Raw genomic sequence first — 20,344 nt, 5'->3', positions numbered from 1 at the left:
GAAAGGGGGGGGAGAAGCGGACAAGACGCACCTGTTAGCAGCGGGCTGCCCCTCCCCGCCTTCTCCCCGTCCCTGTCCCTGTCCCTATCCCTCCCTCCCGCCGCCGCCGCCCCCTCACTCGATGAAGAAGACGCGGCCGTCCCTGCAGACGCCGTAGGACCAGTGCTGGGGCAGCGCCTCCCGCCCCACCGCCGCCGCCATCTTCGCCGGCCGGCCGGGAGGAGGGGAGAGGAGGGGAGAGGAGGGGGTGCGGGACGAGCAGCGCCCGGCAGCGCCCCCGCAGGCACGGCCCGGCCCGGTCAGCAGCAGCAGGAGGAGGAGGAGGAGGAGGAGGAGGAGGAGGAGGAGGAGGAGGGCCACCCTGAGGGGATGAAGGGCTGAGGGGAGCGCCTGGGAGGCGTGAGGGGCGGCAGGGAGCGGTGCGCAGGTGGCTGCGGTCAGCGCCGCGCCCGGCGGCTGTGAGGGGGAAGCCGGGTGAGGTGTCAAGGAGCAAGGGCAAAGTGCTGGTTTAAGCAACGCGCAGGAGCTTTTTCGGCTCCTACAGAGCCAAAAGGCGCTATCGGGAGGTGTGGAAAGCGGCAGCGATGCAGGGAGGGGGGGCTGCGCCCCGCCTCGCGGGTTTGGTGGGGATTTTGTGGCAATCCAGCGGGGTTTCACAGCCGCTGAACGGTTCCTAACCTCTACAGACATTACGCTGTCCTAATAACTTCCTTGACGTTACGCTATCATCTAGTTCTTTCTCAATTTTTCCGTCTTCCAACCATTGACAGAATTCCCACTGCTCCTGCCCGATCACAAAGCAGCAGAGGATGACTTCTGGCCCCTTACCCCGCCACAGTCTTGATCACAGCTTCCAAAACTAAAACTTCTGTGCTGCTTTTCCTTGAAGCCCCATCAGTTTGGATTGATGAGACGTGCTGGTGATATTAGAAGTGAGTTATCACATCACAAAGTACCTGCGGTAAGTTCGGTTCTCATGCAATTACACAGTAAATCAAACACTAGCTGCTTAGCGTCATTACACGTGAAATCTGCACAGAAGAGATAAGAATCTCCTGCTCTGGAGAGATTAATGTATCCTGATGCCATGGAGCAAGTATTTCATTCTCCGCCAGCTGTGTGAACTCATTAAAGTTAGCAGGTAGTTCCACCACCCTTTGGCCAAATGGATCTCTTCTCTGAATGTGTCCAGACTACCCTAGAGCCCACAGCCAAAACAGCCAGTGGCAAACTCTTCCCGATGCTCACCTCACCTGAAGTGTGTATGCAGAATCGCCTCCTCTTGGTTACTTTGAACCCAGCTCCGCTTTCATTGATTCCCCTCAGTGCTGACAATGGAAGAGGCCAATTTATGCAGGGCCAACGTTGAATTTAGCAGATTCTTTCTTTGCATCAAGTGCAAAGCTCCCTTTTATCAATTTGTGACCCTTGTCATATTACCAAATCTTGAGCTGATCTATCATAGTGCCTGCAGCATTAGAATACAGACCTCAGTTAATTTCAGATAAATGCAGTATCTAAAAGCTGTGTTCTATTGTAGTAACATGCAGAGCTCTATTCTAAAATTAAGATCAAGATGAAAACGATCTAAATTTATAAAAGTTCGCAAGCTAACTTGCGTTGGGTTCATCATCAGGAGACAGGTTTATGACTTAGAGCAGTGGAGAAAGAATGCCTCCATCATTCATTAAGAACTTTATCAAATTCATCTGATTTTTTTTTTTTTTTGACTGTTTTTCCTGTTTATAGCTGGTGCTAAAGCTCTCGTTTTAGTTGTCCCTGGCTGACCTCAGCCATTTTTATTTTCTTTTACATATCATTTATTGCTCTTGTAGGGAACTGTAATAAGTTATTCAGAGTTAAATCAGGAGTTTCAGGCCACAGTATCAGGAACTCAGGTAATGGGAATGAAATGTGCTATTCAACAAGATCTAGAGTCTAATAAAAGTTAAGTTTCTAGGTTCCCTTTGTTGATAACTGGATAACCAAAGGAGTTCATGTCCCCAAATACTGTGGGTTTGAACCCACATTTGGCAGCTCCATCTGAACACATTACTAGGTTGTTTGTTCTGTCTGCATCCTAAGAAACACTTTCTCAGATAGTTTTTGTTAAGTTTCTTTTGCCTAGGGAGGACAGTAATATATTTAAAAAAGGTACACCAAAATCTTTATCTACACTTTGCTACTTCCAGGATAAAATCAAACAACCAAATATGAGCATCCTTTTCCTTTCTTTTCAGCCCTTTGCTTTACAATCCACCTTTACTGATCACCAATATCTCACTCTCATTTCTGTTTTGTTTTGTTTTGTTTTCCCAATTCTATATTATTTCCCCTGTCCCACTGAGGTCAGCATATTTTCCTACACTTTTTCAACCCTTCATATTACTTCTCAACAAAATATACAGACAAATCTAGAAATAACACTGGAAATGCTTTGCAAGAATCTCCAACAAAAAAAAATCTGGAAGTATGATTTCCATCAGTCACAGTTAGATCCAGTGTCTAGGAGGTTACAGAATCACAGCTGGATTTCACACAGTTGGCTGTGTACTCTAATGATCTATTTTCTATTTTTTCTAAAAATTGAGCATAATTGAATGGTCTTAGAGGTCAAGAGCTGCTGCTGTTTTGGGAAAACTTAACTGAAGTGAGCTAAAATACATAGAAAAACCTTCTAGTTATGGCTTTTTCAGACTTTTTCATGGTCTGAACATTTTTTAAAGGACAAAGACAACCTCTGAAAGGTGAGAGGCCAGACAGAAGCAGAGCATTTGAGAAGCGATGAATTCAAATTAATGAATTCTGATTAAGAAAGCTCACAACCCGTGTTGTAAAATGTATAACATGCCTTTTAGCATGATTTGCCAGCTCTGCTCAGAACAGCTGAGAATTAAAATGACAATAAGTTCCGTAGTGATAAAGATTAATTTGGAAGACCATTTTGGAGCAGCATGCCCAATTCTTTTTCTCATTACACTCAAATATAGGGTGTGCAACTGAATTGTTCTTCAAGATTGTGCAGTCAGATTTCCATCCAGAGGTGACAATTGCTTAAGAGACCAGAAATCAAAACCTAAATTCTTACAGGTAGAAGAATATGTTAATCAGACAATAGGGAAAACGTGAAAGATCTTGGAGGAATTAGGCAAACCCTTACTCCAGGAACATTGCTGATACTGTTTTGCCAACATTGCAACACTGTGTCAGTTGATGGAGGAACTTCACTAAGGAACAGATCAGGTTTGTTCATTCAAATTAAGGAAAACAACTTCACTGTTTAAACAGCACGGGAAAGTCATCCCTGATAACAGCATTAATGATCCCAAAAATAGCACAATAAGAATACCAGCTTTGCCTATCTCTAGGCAGCTCAAGGAAACATGCTGAGGTCCCTGATTATTACAAGTTGGAATCCACAGAAATGGTAGGCTTTAAACACTTAAAGGCACTTCCTGGTAGGGTCTCTTCAAAAAGAATTATAAAGAAAAAAGGAGAACGTTTGGCACTGATTACCTAATGTTGGTATCTCAGTGCAGAATAAAAATAGTAGTGACATCAATGGGGCTCTTCAATAACCCGAAAAATCAAAAAAGGTCATGCAAAGTTAGAACCCATGCCATGCCATATGACTACAGAATACCATAAAGAAAAAGATCAAGCATGCTGACAGTTTGTTTATTTTTTCAAGTCCGAGATACAAAAATTGTTTTCATCAAGAAGATGGCCAATTAACAAATATTTAAGTTAAACGCAGACAAAATACTACCCTATTAGGTATGAGAAGCAAATAAGAAAACAAAAATACCTTTTTTTTTCCAAAATAAAAATATAGTAATTTTTTTTAAATACTTATCATTCAATTGTATTCCCTGTTCACCCATTTCAGGGTGAAAATTAATTATCTTGATTTATACGAGGATAAATTTGAAGGTAGGTACTACATAGAAAATTTCCCAAATGTAGTTTTCAATAAAACAGATTAAGTAGGAATATGTCGTGATATTCCCTTTAGCACCAGTTTTTAAAGGCTGGTCCAGACAAAATTTCTGTCAGAGAGATTCTAAGTATTATTGTTTGTTGTTGTTGTTTTCCAGATCAGGATGAGCAGATGAGCTCGCAAGATCCCTCTTAGCCTACCTTTCCAGGAAAACAGAAGCTGATTCAAAATGAGAAGTTTTTTAGAAATAAGTGGACGTAAAAAAATTTTCATCACCTGCTGCCTACTGAAGAACATTGTTATCAAGTGGCTTCCGAGCTTACAGAAAGAACATGTGGTAACCACGTGATCCACAGAAGATAAAAGAGCTGGACACAAGGAAGGGGTGGCAAGAGTCAGAAGGTATGGACAAAAGTCAGGCAAAACATCTGCAAGATGTTGCCTGTTTCCAGCCTAAGTATTTTTCAGGCCAGGATTAATATATATCCAAAACCGCTACCCAAAGCAAAATGATGATGGTGGCCTTTTCATGAAGGATATTAGAAAGCACTCAGTTTCAAAAAGATATTAATAATTGCAATTCCAAATAAATGTTGAAGAGAAACAGAAAGGTATTGTCACCGATGGATTGCATTTCATCTTTTTGTAAGCACTGATGTTAAATGAAACAGATCTTTTGCATTTTGTGGACAGTGCAATTTATGCCATGGGGAAAGTGATGGCAAATATTAGCAAAGGAAAGATTTTTAGAGCCTGCTTCCCTTGCAATAGATTAAGAGGTTACCCTAAATTTCCATGGGACTAGTGTCAGGCAAGAGTGCCAGAAGACAAATAGAGCTCATAAAGCAAAGAAGATTAAATAATGTAAAATCTATTATTGAGGGAATTCCAAATACGGAAAAAGGAATTATTCATTTTCCTGGCCACTGGAAAGAATATAAACAAGCTCAGATTGTAACTGCCTTTCCTTTGAGAACATTATGGAGCACGACAGGCGTTGCACAAGGGTATTATTCAGGCTTACTGTATCTCTACGCAGTATGAGCTGACTGATGACTGCACACACGGATCAGCTGAGTCTGTAACACTGCTGAGCAAGACAGATGGGAAAATGACATTGAGAAGGCAGCACTCGTGCTGCATAACAAATCCGAACTTCTCCTTCCAAAACATGCTGAACTCTCCTAGGAGTAAAACAAAACATCAAAAAACAAGGTAACTATTTTTAGGCAGATGGTTTTCCATTCCAAAGCACCGTCAGTGTTTAGAATTGTGTTCATGCTAAAAGCACCTTTGTGGAATCCAGAAGGTAACTTCAAAATAATTCTACCTGTTTGTGTTTCCCATACAAATCTTCATTTTTATCCAGCTGGTTTACCTTTTAGACACTAATATCTGAATATATATCCAATTACTTTACTCTGCTGAATACCCTATTGCCTAGAAGATTTTTATTTCAGGAACCAAGTTAAGCTTGTCCCCTGAAATGCACAGAAATGCATGTGAAAGCAAAAATGAATGAATACATTGCCTAATGACTATGTCAATTTACAGTTTTCTGTCACACAAACATTTATAGTTACTATATTTAACGCGGTCCTATCAGTTCTCTTCAATATTTTTCTCTTTTTCAATTCCCGAAGTCCCAATAATTTACATACCTCATGCCTAGAATCCTTGAACTAAGTTATATTTCATAATCAATAATTAAACTAAAAACAGTCATAATTTTGTCTACATATCAGTCCAAAATAGCACAGGTGCCTATAGCTATCAGGGTGCACAGTGTTCGAGTTATTTGGAGAAGGGAGAAATACATTAAAAATCCGAAAGAACAATTACATGTCAAAGTACAGGATCATTTCCAGAGATTTAAACAAGATTTATAATGAACAGTTCAGGGTCTTTTTCTTACTTTCTTTGGCAAAAGGTGCTGTAGGCCTGACAACGCTGAGAAGCACTCAGTTCAACATTTACACGTCTGTGTCTGTCAACATTTGTTTTTTTTTTTCAAAGCAGAGACCTGAAGCCAGTTTCACGTGTGTCATCCCACAGCCATGTGCACATGGGTATGAAGAGGAGATCCTTTTGTAAGAAAAGGGATGAAATAGAAGGTGGACATCTCTAACTGACCATCTAAGAGTAAAAGCTTAGAATTTGAAATCCAACTATTGAATTTTCTCAAATTTCCTCACTGACTATGCACTTTCCTCCTGCTCCTTTCCCCAGAATTAGAGACCTCTCTTTTCTCTTCTTGGTCAAAGCTTTTTTCCCAGCTTCAAGTCCTCCACCCTGTGTAATAGCTCCTGGCTGGCATTACCCTTTTCCAGGACCTCTGGCAGCTGCCATTACCGTATTTGCCTCTTTGCAATCTTCATTCTGACTTGTTTTCTAAAGAAACTAAACGTCACCGAATTCAATATCCAGGCTCCTTCCTGAAGTTTGTTTCTCATCTGCGCTGTAAGACTCGAGACCCCTCCCTGGAGACCCCTCAATAACAAACCCCACACAAATCTCCAGCCAAAACTCAGTTTTAGTGTCTTCTGCCCAATCTTTCCAGAAATGTTCTTTTCTCAGCAGGCTCATAACTCACCGAGGTCTCAGCCCTCTTTCTAAATGAGTTTTGCCCGGCAGAGAATCTCTTCTCGCTGAGATCTCCCAGTTCGTGATTTTTCTCACACTGTAAATACTCCATCACAGATATCCCAATACCCTACTTCTTTCCTGTTTCTTCCATCTTTCTGTTACAAGCCTAGCAACCAGGACTTTTTGCCAATCCTCTGCACCCGTTTTTTTTTTTCTCTTCCTATGCTGGACTCTGGTCCTTCCGTGGTTTTCCAGTTCTCTGCTAGGCAGCTAGATCCCCTTCACCCCGGGCTTTGATGGTTTGGAACAGCAATCGGTCAGTTTCTAAAGGCAATGTGATAAAGCATCTCTGTGTGAGCATGACAGAGCCAGTAGCTATAGTAACAGAAAAGCGTACTTTAAACACAAATGAACCAGAAATAAAATCCAGGAGAGGTCTCCCATCTTCCCCCTACCCCAAATATTGCAGTTTTCCCTAAATCGACTTCTACGTATCTTTCCTTAACCGTATCTCCTCCCTAGCCCAAAACAGGGTGAGACAGAAATAAAACTTTTCTCCCCCCTAGTTTAAGGGCAATGGCCTCACCAGGGAGTCCCAGGAGGAGGCTGGGAGGTTAACCTGGGTTTGGGAGAGGACGTTTTCCACAGCACGGTGGTGCTGCTCTGTCTGGAGACATCTGTTTGCATCCCAAAGCAGGAAGGCTGCCTGCTGATGCTGGTGACACAGCACAGTTTCAGAGAATTCAAAATTTTTAAATAGAAATCGCTTAAAACAGTAACTTTTAAACCAGAAAAGCTTTCTGCGAGTTTTTGAGAAGAGCTCCTGAACCTCCACCGATTGAGGTATTAAAGAAAAGGTGCTTTTTTCAGCACTCATACCTTCTCCACTCCTCTACAGCCTGTGTAGGTGGCCTTCCGCAGAAAGGACCAAAATAGACCTGGTGCCTCAGAGTGCTTTACAGGTCAGCAGGCTGCAAAACGCTGTTCAGTAATTTACTGCATTTGTACATGTCACACCTTTCCATTCTCTCTTTTTAAAATATACCTGTGGAAAGAGATAAGCAACGCAGGCTCAATTCGTACAAAAAAGATGTTTAGTGAACTCCATATTCTACACAAATTCCAAGTAAGGAAACGTTTTTTTTTTATTTACTGCAGTGTCACCTTTCAACAAATTCTTCATTTTGATTTGATATTCCCTTTCTGAGGGACTAAGACTGTTCCATACGTCTACGAAATACACATAAATGTGCTCATACATGTATTTTCAATAAAACCCACCCGAAATAGATTTCCTTTTAATCACTGAAGTAAGTTACCATGCAATTAAGGAGAAAGAATTAGGTGTTTCAGCAAGTTACATCCTAACAACTGGAAGATTGTTACACCTGAATCAGTTTTATACTTTGACATCTTCCCATTGTTATCGAATAATAGGTAAAAATCTCTATGGCTGTTATAAGACACCGTTATAAATAACCTCTATTATTTAGATATGTGACGGATGTAATCTCTACAAATGATGAATTATATCCCACTTCTTAATTACACAGTCCCCTGAAATCTAATTTAAATAGTAGCTAAGCAGATTAAATACAAAAAAAAAAAAAAAAAGCAGTTCACAAAATGATAAATATAGGTTTTTGGCTCAGCTCTGTAATTTTTCCACAGATGATTTTGCAAAGTATCATCTTCTGCAGCATCTTCTTAGGTCAGCGTAATCTGGATTTACATATTGATTCATTCAGTTTCTATGTCAATCATAACACAGAAATTTAATAAAAAGAACAACTCTAATTGTTCGTCAGAGATTTAGCAATAATTACTCCCCTGTCATCTCAGTCAAGCTGATGTCTTTCACACGTTCTGTTTTTCAAGCGTAACGACTGTACGCTGCTTTTGGGCACTGCATACTTTGCAAATGAGTATTTCATTCACCGAGACGTTGATGGCTGCCTTAACAACATACCACACAGGGGTTACACTTGATAAAATTGGAACTGTATTCTGTCAACAATAATTACGTGGGTGTTTTGCTCCTTTCCTGCCATAGCTGTCCCATGGCAACAGTGTGAAAGCAGCACTCTTCTTAAATGCATAAATGAGCCCTCCCATGACACGTTTCTGGCTCAGATTTGGCAAAGGCATGGTGAAAACAAAGACTTTTTTGAGAAAATATCACAACCACTCTTCCACTGTATGCAAATCTGTCAGGGACGTGCTGATTCCCAAGCGGAGGGTACAGCTTTGCTGCAGTAACGGCAGCAGCAGGCTGAGGTATTTCCAGAGACAAAACAAGCTAACATTTTCACTGCAGGCCATTCTCTCCACTTTCAGACTAATTTCCAAAGAAATGCCTCAACTGAAGGTCATTCTTACAATTAACCCTGCTTTTGAAGCTGTTGTTGCTGCTAAAGCAAATCAGATAAAAACATTAAAAATCCTATTTTTTTATCAGCATTACCTCCACCAGGACTGCAGACAAACAGCCGCTGTTAATGAAGGTGCTGTCCTATAAACTCTTGAAAATAATCAAAGTTTGGTGCATGGGAAATCGGCTTTATTGTTTCCAGTTGTTATTTTGAGAGTGTTTTTCTAAGATTGTTCTAAGATCGTAAATCAAGCTCAGGAACAAAAGGTATCCTACCTCACATAAAGCAGTCACAAGGAGAGTTAGGATGTTTCAGGCTTTTACCCTGGGCTCAGCAAGCAGCTGAGACCAGGCAGCATCAAGTACAGCTCCAGCTCCAGTCCTTCAAACATCAGCTTTGGTGACAAGGCTAGCAAAAAGGGCACGAGCACCCCGACTAAACTTTTTTCATTCGACTCGATGCTAATGTAACGGGAAGCACCTGGCGATTAACAAAGTGGGTCAGATTTGGGGTGGATATGTAGAAGAAACTGTTTAAAAGCCCACCATATGTCGCTTGAAGCATCCTTTCTATGGGTTTTAACATCCTGGAAAGATGTTGAGCATCAACTGTAGCACTTGCCAAGCATAAGACTACTTGCAGAATGTCAGATGTATCTGTACAAGCATTCAGTACACAACAGTTTCACACCAGGGGAAAGAAATACAGCTCAAGATAAGGAGACGTGTAATGACAAGCTGTGCATTGGTATATTGACAAAACCCACTTTGCCTGGAATGTCAAGAGTTAGTCTCATGTTAGCCACGTATCAATTGTCTTTTGTATCGTCACGTGGATGTAAAGGAAGCCCTGAGTGTTTGCTGTCAGCATCTGATTAACCACTGAATCCTAACCATGGTTGTGGAACAAAGAGCAATTTTATTTGATGCCAACCATTGTCTGCAGCAGCGCAACAGCACAGCTTCCATTAGAGGAGGATGAATTTGAATCCTGGTAAGATGCGGGGATGAAATGTTAACTTAGGCCAAATGAATATTCATATAGGAAAGTGAAAATAGGTGTCAAGGACTTGCTGCACTTAAGTCCTTGGTTACATGAAAACTGTACACCATTTGACAAAACAACACTGGTTTCTAATGATTCCTTTCCCCATATAATTTATTCATCTATTCCAGAGCAGTGTTTCAGGGCTTAACAACTATTTGTAAAGCTCTGGCTGAAATGCACTCTCTAAATGCAAAACATTACAGCCTTTACAATGAATGAAGGAGGGTAGATTACTGGTTCAGAAAAGCCACCGAAGCTCATGAGCATGTGCATTTGAAGGGTATTTTACTTCACAGGCGAGGAAAGCCCTCTGCTACCATCCCATCCGCCTGAAAGGCTACGTGTGCTTCCTTCCAACCGAGTCCTCTTTGAAGTGCACAGAGAAAGAAGCTGGGTAACGTGGTCTCTTTTATTATTTTCATCCCATTTCACCCTTATTTTCCCCTTCGGGGGCAATGCCATGTCACGTCTTAAAGAACAGCTGCGAGAATTACCAGCGAGGTTAAACAGCTCTATCACTGCCTTTGGGAACAGCTTTCCTTCATTTCTAAAAACAACAACTGTCTTACCGATGTGGCCTGGAGCTCTTCTCAATGCTTTGTGAATTCCAGCACTTTTATCACTATCAGTAACATTAAGAGAAGAGCGCTGGCACACCAAGACAGCTGAGCTCTTTCGGCCCACCTTGGCACACCAACGAAGTCAGCTGCCGATTCTTGCCCAGCCATGGCTCTCCTTAGGGGACCAGCTTTCTGAAACAGACACTTCTGAAAGTGGATAACATGCCACCGACTTCTGTCTGCAGAAATGGCAAACAAGATGCTCTCGTTTCCAGGCAGGACCTGCACAATGATGCCGTTCTCTTGCCCACTGTTGTGGTACTGCTGCGTCTGCTAAAGATGCTCTGGGTGATTTTAAGTACTTGTATGTCTGCTGGAGAAACGAAGACTTCCAAAATAGTAATTCTCTTAAACTTTTTTTTTTAACGTTATCCGTACACTGTGATAATTACATATTATTCCCAGTAATAAAAGTCGACATAATGGTAATTATGATGATGAATAGTTTCATTAATTGTAGAGGCAGACCAAGACTTTGTAAGAGCAGGTTTTAGTACAAAAAGAGGTACATCAGGTACAATAAACAGTGTGGAATTAAGTAGTCTTTCTTCCCACATTAACCAGCTATTTCCAAAGCATTTTTTTTTCTACATTATGGGAATTTGTGCTCTGGACAATAAATGAGTACTCAGGAAAGGCAAAACTTTGGCTATAATTGTTCTTTTCTGAATATTAATTTATCTTTCTTACACCTGTAAATGGTGAATCTTTTTATAATTGCTCTGACTTCCCTCATACGTAGCTCCTGCTGTATCTTAGGACACAAGAGAAGATACAGTTTAGATTTATGCATCTATGGCAGTGTAACAACAACAACAAAAATGAAGTTTTCAATAGCTCATGCTAGCCGCATGGGTAAATACAAATATAAAACTTTTTTTTTTCTTTTTTTAAATAGCCAAGTTTAAAGTCAAATATCATTTTTTGTCATTAGCCAAGCATGGAAAGTAGTTTGGCTGAAATATAATCTGAATATTAGGGGTCACTGTGAAGACTGTTCTGCTGGGAAGGAGAAAGATGACCGGAATTCTCGATTACACCAACTCCTCTGGCAGTGCTGTATATGCAAATAGGATTTATAGAAAGCACCATCCATCTGACAGAGGCATTAATTAAAACGTGTGGTAGCCTAAGATTACTTTTTATCAATTCCAGTTTGCAAGAAGACTATGTCTAAGGATTTTCTTTTGGAGTCACTGGTTTTTGCACTTGGATCACTGAAGATTTTGATTCTACCCGCAGAGTTACGCAGATTGTTGCAAACTCAAGTGCCAACACCTTGACCTTTCAGTGTTCATTTCAAGTTTTTGCCCCAGTGTGATTCTCGTATTCTCAAGGGATGACAACTTCACATAGATCATCAGCAGCTGTAATTAATTCTGCATCAGCCCAGAATAAAAGCCAGCCATGCAGACAACCAGTACACTCCAGCATTCCCAACATGCAGGATAGATTGCTGTAAACAGCCCAATACAATTCTCAATTGCACCACAGCTGTGACAGACATACAATTTCTTGTGAATACTTACTGTTGAATTACACTGTAAATGCATATTAAAGTATGCACAGCATTTTCAGAGATTTGTATTCAAGTTGTTCTAGATGAAGGAGACACGAATTAAAAAATAATCACCACCTTCATTTTAATTCCTTGAGGGGCAGAAACACCATGACCACTGCGACGAAAGTATCTCAATATCCCATCCTTTAAAATATTTTGGAAACATGCAGAAACTGTGAAGAACATCAGCGTGATTAAACAGATAGGCAAAGATAAGATCAATTTAGCTGCTTAAATAAAAGGCAATGATTTGGCATGGATCTCCAGAATGTGCCTGCACCCAATACTGCCAGGAGCAGGAGCACGTAACATGCAGCACGTTCCAACAGTAAATCTCAACCTCTTCTAAATAATAGCAATTCATCACGTTAGTGACCCAAGTACATGGAGAGATTGGACCAAAGGGAGTTATCTGTCGTCTCAACACCCAGCATGACCCAGTCCTTCCGAATTTATTGTCAGGACAACTAAAATCACAGCCAGTCCTGCAGGCATTTAAGTGCATCTTGAACTCACGTACCTACAGCCACTGAAGTCATTGAGCCACCCTGCCAGCATAGGGACCTAGAGGTGCCTCCAGCACCCGTGTCTCCCTCTCAGTTGTCTCCCTAGTGAGGACATAAAAAAAGGGCACTAGGACTTCCCGCTCTCCTAGGAGGCTGGGATGCAGCCTCCTCAAATTCATACCCAAGCTGAGCTGTCTGAAGCGACCAGTGCAACGTATGTCAGGATACAACGAGAGCAAATATTTGTAATCATATCTCCCCAGGGCTGCCTCATGACCCGAGAGCAAAGAGCAGGTACAGAGTGAAAAACGAGGAAAGCTCTTTCAGACGGGCATGGGGGAGCAGGACAAGGAAGGTAGCTCCTGCCTAACACTGCGGGGATTCAGGCAGCTTTTTGGTGTTCTTTGATTTTTGCTGGTTTTACGTGTCATGAATTTGTTTTGCAATTTGAAAATCCTCTCGTCTCGTTATTTGCTTAAGTAGAAATGTCATTCCCAGAACCTAATTTTGAGCTTCTGCAGGAAAGTCTCTCAGTGAAAGCTGCCGTCAGCTAAAGAGGCAGCAAATCACTGTCGGAAAGCTGCTGTTGATCAGCTTCCTGCTTTCCCATTCCCTGAAGCAACGAGCACTGAAAGGCTTCTTCAAGGGACAAGAAAAATCAGATGCATACCAAACCAAAGGTCACGGTCTTTTTTTTTTTTTTTTTTTTTTTTCTTTTTTAAACGTAAAATGTTACCAGGGCTTCTATTCACATAAATTGTCAATGCAACTAAATGCGTTTAGCAACGTCTTTGGAGCAGCGTTACCCTCCTCTTGTGAGGGCCACGTCAGATTATTTAAGACAGTCAGAAAAAAAAAAAAAACAGATGTGTTGTTTTGACCAAGAGCAAAGGCACACGACCGAGCAGGATCCGGTTATGACAGCAAAGCAATCTACAGCTGAGGCAAGCCACGAGCACACAGCCACAGCCTGACGCCCAACGTGCCCACGCCAGCAGCGTAGCGACGGGGACAAGATATGGAACCCGCAGATAAGGCTTGGTCTATGCTATAAAACTGGAAAAATTACAGAATATTTTGTTGCTTTGCTGCGTCGCTTTCAGGAAAGGGGGGAAATAAATCCAGCAGGAAAACTTCCCTCCGTCACACGGTGCGTCCTCAAGTATGGGACTCTGCTACCCTGGGTGCACAAGCACAGACTCAAATCATACTTACAAGTGTGAGAGATGCAGGTTTTGAAACAGCATTCCAGCAGGAATATTTTTAACTGTTTTTAAGACAGAGCTTGTCAGATTTTGGAAAGGGACTGAATGCTGCTCTACCCGTGATAGCAGTAGGCTGGATCCAAGGATCCAAGAAGTCCGATATTTCTACACAAAGAAGAAAACGAAAGCACTGGAGTGCTGGCAGGAGAAAAGGAAAAAAGAAAGAGCAGCAATAAAAAGGAGCTAGTTACACATTAGCTAACATACGTGCTTCTGTGTGGCTTCCATGGCCGGGGTGCTGCGCCTCCCGGAGAGGAGCGCGTGACCCAGCAGGGCTGGCACAGCCCCGGCCACCCAAAAGCTCCTGCACCTCGGAGGAGAAGCAAACACAAAGCAAGAAAGAAACTGCGGTGGCACTAGAGACCTTCACCAGGACCAAGGTGCCTCTACGCCGTGCCATGCAAACGTGTGCTAAGAGAGCCTTCCTGCTCCAAGGAGTAATGCCTTTAAAAAGGCAAAAAGCAAGGCAAGAGAAGACATGGCAAAACTTAGCTAAAGTCACGGACTTTAAGAGGCGAGCAGTCTCCTGAGCGTGAGGCCAGTGCCCCGTCTGCTCAACAACTCCCGTCTCACTTGCCTGCTTCCTACCTCCAGATCTTCAGACCAAAACCCACCCAGCGGAAGCCCACTTCAACTGAGCTTGGTGGGTATCAGGAGCCAGAGGCAGACGAGGAACAATGAAGAATTTTTTCCGATGGCTAGCATCTCTGAAGTGGGATAACACAACTCCTGCGTGGGCAAGAGGGAAATTTAGCTACAAGAACGGTTGCACTGTGGATTATTTATCAAGGCTGCCCGTGGTTTACTCGGTGTGCCTCACAAAACATTTTGATTTACATTTGGTGGCATTTTTAACCTAACGGTTTCATTGACATAAATATTCAGCACTCCCCCCCCCCCCTAAAAAAAAAAAAAATCACCCCAGAAAATTAACACACAAGGCAAACAGCAAAGGACTAATCCACCCCCCCTTGGAATTTCCTCAGGAATCAAAAGCCACTTCAAATAAACATTTGCCAGCTCAACAACTTGAAATGTCTTATACACATCTCTCTGATAGCCTCTAATAATTGACAGAACACAATGCAGAGGAGAGACGCCAGCACATGGCAACTGGGAGGCTGTGGAGAGGACTGGGTGTAATCCTGTCTCACCAATGAATAAAGAAAATAAGAAACTGGGACTGCGTTATGGTGAGCAGCACTGAGTCAAAGATACACTTCTGACGAGCTTGTTGTGGTTGTTTTGTTTTGTGACCCTCACCCTGCTCCCCAACAGAGCTTCACTGAGAAGGTCATGCATGAACTCTGGGGAAAAAAAAAAAAGAAAGAAAAAACTGGCATTATTACTGAGGAATGCCAGGCAAAGCAGGAAATAATCTTTAATTAATTTGTGAGGAACTTTCTTTTGGCAGACACAGTCCTCCAAATCAAGACAGAACAGTAGCTTTTTTATTAAGCTGGTAAAAATCGACCAAAAGTGAAGCAATCCCATAGCTAAAAAGCATCTCAACAATGGATTTTTTACTAGGAGACGTCACAGAAATCCACAGGGAATCCTGGCAAGGCTCACGAGGGTTTTTGTGCTGAAATCTAAGGTATTTCTGACAAATGTAAAGAAAGGATCTTAACATTTTCTGCTCTCCTAGACTTTGATTCAGCATTTGATTTCGGACACTGCAAAAACGCAAATAGCTTCCAACTTCTTAATTCTAAGAATTCGAAGCATGATGCTTTGCTGTGTTGTCTCTTGTTAATATTGTCGCTGTTATTCCTTTTCCAATTGCCACCTCCACCTCCCAGAGGCTTGTACAGGTATTAAGAGATATTTTTGTCATTGGTAAAATGCTGCAAGAACCTGAGATAATAGGCACTTTGTAAATGCGACGTGTTATTTTAGGGAAACTGGGACAAACCGCTCAGCTCAGACATAATTGGCTACCACGGTAAAACTGGAGCATCCACAAGAAACTGGGACATGGTCTGCGTGAGGTGCTAATATTGATCCTAACGGGGCAGGTTTGTCTCTGGACAGATCTGGAGTTCACTCCTATATTAAGGGTGTAAGAAAAAAAAAAAAAATCAGGAGAATCTCATCTTGACTTTTTGGAAGCGTTTCCTGGGAACGGGAAGCAATTCCGCAAATCAATGCGTTTGTTATTCACATCCAGAAGCCAAAAGTTAAATCTAGCCTAAGCCTAAATGGAAACAAGTTGGGCAGTTTCAACATAATCCCTTCAGAAATGTATTCTCCCCCAACGCACACGGCTCGGCACAGTAGCAGCTTTGTACAGGAGAAGCCACAGGCTGAACAGAAGAAGTGCTACAGCTCAGGCTGGGAAGGAGGGCCTTTTATTGGCAGCCTTTATAATCACATCCTATATAAATTCATAAATTATCTTAATGTATTGACATCCTGTGAAGGAAATGTGGAAAACTTGCCTACGACCTGCCTGCATTAATCTTCATTCTATCCTGCGCTGGCAGCGTTCCCAGTTTCCTCTGCCCTGAGTTCACAATACCTGTGTTTAAAGGAGCACACTGATCCTCACAGAGCAGAGTCCGGAGAGCCCGGCCCGCTCCTCGCTTTAGTTTTTTATATCCTCTTTGCCTAAACAAGGAGGTTGTGGAGTACAGCTTCTCACAAGCCCACGGAAAGTGGTTTTATGTGAAAAAACTTGGCGTCTGGATGCGATGGCTTCGCTGCGTGGATTTATTGTGCCGTCAGCCTCGTGGGCAGAGCTGATAGAAAAGGGGGATGCAGCGAAGCTCAGGAATTCTTGTTTCATGCATGAAACTCTACCAAGCCTCCCTCTGCTGAAGTCTTCCCCCCGTGCAGCACTCAACCTCCTACCAGCTCCCACCTCTGGCAAGGCCCGGAGCATCCCAGCTACAGAGGCAGCAGGAGCAGAGCATCACCGGCTCCGTCAGCGAGTGCTGGGGAGGGGAGAGCACAAAACTCTCCCCCAAACCCCGGGGGAAGGAGCAGGGCCTGCTGTTGTCCTGGTCAGGAGATGTCATTGCCACGTGCCGACTGAACGACCGCACCACCAAGTCAGAGGAAGAGGTGACGTGGAGCTTTTTGGTGCGTGTACATAAAACTGGAGGGACAACTGATGGCGGGGCTGAGTAATCCTACCCGTGACTCTCCCAGAACGTCTCTTCAAGATCCTACTTTCTGCTTAATGGCGCTGGCATGACTTCTTTTGGAGTTACCAGGCACCTTCTGAGATGAACACACAGCTTCCATAGTCATCAGCTCCAAGGTTGGCAAAGGATACTGCCTGCTGCTGTTGCTCATCCAAGCCAATTAGTTGAAACGAAGCGGGTTTACCTGCTGGCACACGGGACACAAATTCCTTGTACTCGAACAGTCCATGATAATAGCCCCAGGGAAAGTTTGGAGCAGCAGGAAAAAAAGGCTAGCACTATTTAAAACTTTTCTATGCAAAGTTCCCCTGTCGCAAGGCTGTAACCCCATGGTTCCTGTCACACACAGCACTCAGATGATAGCTTGTGCTAATAAGCTATAGGCACGATGCTGGCAGGTATTCTGGGTCAAATTCCATGCACATTCAGCACATCTCCTCTGACTTTACCCTGGTCTATTGGAAAGAAGAGTTTGTCCCTCACTGAGGCTGGGAGGATGTGAGGGCGATGCGAGATGAACACTTAAAGGAAACACAAAGCACCTTTTATGTACTGGAGATCACGAACGCCCCTGTTCCTAGCATTTTGAAGTTCTCCCTCTGATGCACAGACACAATTCCCACTGATACCTGCAGCGTGATCCATACCCCGATTCCCACAGCGACACGCAACACAGCATTGCCAGCCCCGTGCTGTCAAGCCTGAGTCAGACCCTAAAAAACAACAATAGTTCAGGAAGCTTTGGATTAAATAATATTAATAAAGAAGCCCGTGTTTGCTTGCTGTTTTCTAAACCCCAGGTTCACACGCTTGAGGTCCCACCCACCCCGGTAAGAACTGGAAGCTTTATACCTTCAAATAACATGACTGAAGGCCTCAAACAAAATCAGTGATGCTCAATTCAGGATTATATTTGATAAAGCTAACAGCCAAAATCATTCTTTTGCTAAGAGCTGCTCCAACACAGCAGGGCACACAGTCTGATAAAAGCTCGCAGGTTTGCGCTTTACTTAAGGACAAAACCGATGAAATCTGGCAGGGTGAAAGGCCGGGCAGAGGCCTGTGCTTTGTCTTTATTATTGGAGCACTGAAATTTTGCCGCAGTGAAATTTCAACGTATGGGAACAGGGACTAAGGGCAAAGAAAAACAGGCACCGAAGGAAGCTCAGGGAAGCGCTGCCAAACGCTCCCGAGTAGCTTCCAAGAGTTTGTTGCGCTCCGCTCTCATCCCGGCCATGCGACAACCACGAAAAACAGAGGAAGGATATCTTGTGTTGGAACGCTGACCTGGGGACACCCGAGCTCAGTTCCCAAATATTTCATGGACTTTCAGAGGGACCCTGTGACTCGGTTGTCATCTTACAAATATACAAAGGAAAATAATGTTTCCTCTCCTGCACACTGGTTCTGTCCTTTTTCTTCGTCCCGTGAACCTCTCTCTTATAAACCATTCAGCGAAAGGAAGTCCTGATCTCACCAGGAGCCCTCAGGCACTGTGAGAGCAAATAACAACTGGGGAGAAACCTGAACCGAAGCCCATCTCAGAGCTTTGCAGAAGTTCAGATCTGGATCTGCCTTTAGGAACAGGAACATTTCTATTGGAACTGGACTCCTCCCTTGGAGCCAGTCAGAAGCAGGCATCCCGCAGTCCCTCTTCCACCAGCCTTCAGCTTTTTGACTAAAATACTTAAAGCAACCTAAAAATACAGTAGGAATAAACCCTGCTGCCTGAAATTCCACCTTCCCTCCCCTTGCATCCCATGCCTTTTATTCTGAAAAGGACAAAAGGCAAAAGCAACAAAAGGGTGATTATTAATCTTTGATCCTGAGTCACTTTCTCTTACAGAAACCCGTTCTTAATCTCAGGAAGTGCGATACACGAGCACTCCCACAGGCTGATTAAAGGTCCAGGTATGGGGTCACACAATGCACAAAGAGAGCCACAGAGCCGCAGTGCGTGGTATGTATTTAGTGTCTGACTAAACATAACCACGACAAAGGACGAAATAATGAACGTTCCCAGCGATTGCCCTAACTGCAAAACTGCCACGGGACTGTTTGAGGTAGTTGTGTTAAGGGACTGAGCTGCTTTTTAAGTAAGAAATGACTAAGTCTGTTTTCCAGACAGTTACCCTGGATGATTACAAAAGAGAGCTCTGCAAGAATGCCAAATCGTCGAGAAGTGGCACCGTGCCCTTCTCAGCTGAAAACAGCAGCGTGGACCTAGGCTTTGCTGGCTTACCCCAAAAGCTAAGGGACGAGAACCGAACACAGCTTGGGTGAGGAAGCTGAGAGCTGAGATTGCAGGTTTGTCAGCGAAGAGACGCGTAGCAGAAGGGTCAGAGGTGATGTCTGGAGGTGTAGAAGGTAATGAGAGAGCTCAGATACACGTCAGGCTGATCTGGTCCCGCAGAAAGCAAATCACCATTAAATCCATTTTTGATGAGAACAGTTTGGCTTCAGACTAAATTTGCATTGCTTCCGAGGAGAGACGCACAAATCCACCTCTCTCTCTATTTCTTCTGAAAGATAAGAAGAAACGTTTAAAAAATAACATCAAATTCTGAATTCTAAAAAGAATGCACAAACAAACCAGCTGAGGTGGCAGCCCCAGTCAGTCCCTGCAAACTAAAACCGCAGCGCGCCTGCAAGCTCGTACGGCCATTCCCTGTAAAACCAACTTCTGACAACTCTTCTAACAAGGGATTTGCAGCGCTGAAACTGTGGCTGACAACAAAATTGTGTCTCTCTGGGAGCAGGCAGCGCAGGGAGAAGGGTGGCCCCGCAGCCAGCCTGCTTTGGGAATGGCATCCGAGCCCCGCGCTGGGCAGGAGCCGCTCTTTTCAGCCACACAAAGGAGGACGCGTGAGCATGAAATCCACTTTGAGCACTGCTCACCCTGCAGAGCTGCGTCTAAAGACTGCTTCGGCTTGGCCACTGTGAGGAGCTGCATTCTGATGTTCAAAATGCCAGGAAATAACTTCCTTTTTTTCCTTCTTTTTTCCCATCATTCGTAGGATTTTTGTGTTCCATCAATGTCACCTGAAGAATCCAGCCAAAGAACTTGATTCTTGCCATCACTGGAGTTTACAGAGTTTGCAAAGGAAAACAGAGGTGAAGATTACAGAGAAGCACTTTTCTGTTAATCTACAGGCCCCTTGAGATTTCTGCATCCTTTGTCAGGACTGAAAAAGCAACTTTGTTCTATAAATTCACACTTCACGTAACACATTTTTTACAGTTTTTATTTTTTAAGCGATTTTCTTTCGCTGGTAATCAGAAAACAACTAGCCAAACC

At 43.2% G+C, this 20,344-nt stretch overlaps 1 protein-coding gene and 1 long non-coding RNA gene across 5 annotated transcripts in view; one reads left to right on the top strand and one right to left on the bottom strand.

Moving 5' to 3' along the window:
• The window catches only part of PLEKHA7 (pleckstrin homology domain containing A7), a 135,393-nt gene extending 135,148 nt beyond the window's left edge, over nucleotides 1-245 (bottom strand). For all 4 annotated transcript variants that reach the window (XM_082762119.1, XM_082762123.1, XM_082762121.1 and 1 more), the window contains exon 1: nucleotides 119-245. In XM_082762119.1, coding sequence (XP_082618245.1) covers nucleotides 119-201 — 83 coding nt within the window. In that variant the 5' untranslated portion in view covers nucleotides 202-245. The remainder of the gene's footprint in view (nucleotides 1-118) is intronic.
• LOC309878946 lies at nucleotides 166-4,207 on the top strand. Its single transcript, XR_014317637.1, has 3 exons — nucleotides 166-298; nucleotides 771-961; nucleotides 4,098-4,207. It is a non-coding gene; the product is annotated as an uncharacterized lncRNA (long non-coding RNA).
• The last annotated feature ends 16,137 nt before the right edge of the window (nucleotides 4,208-20,344 follow it).

This window comes from Aythya marila (assembly GCF_965140915.1).
Source record: "Aythya marila genome assembly, chromosome: 5".
Classification (NCBI taxonomy): Eukaryota; Metazoa; Chordata; class Aves; order Anseriformes; family Anatidae; genus Aythya; species Aythya marila.
Note: the sequence above shows the minus strand (reverse complement) of the source record. Positions and strands in the feature narration are given on the sequence as shown.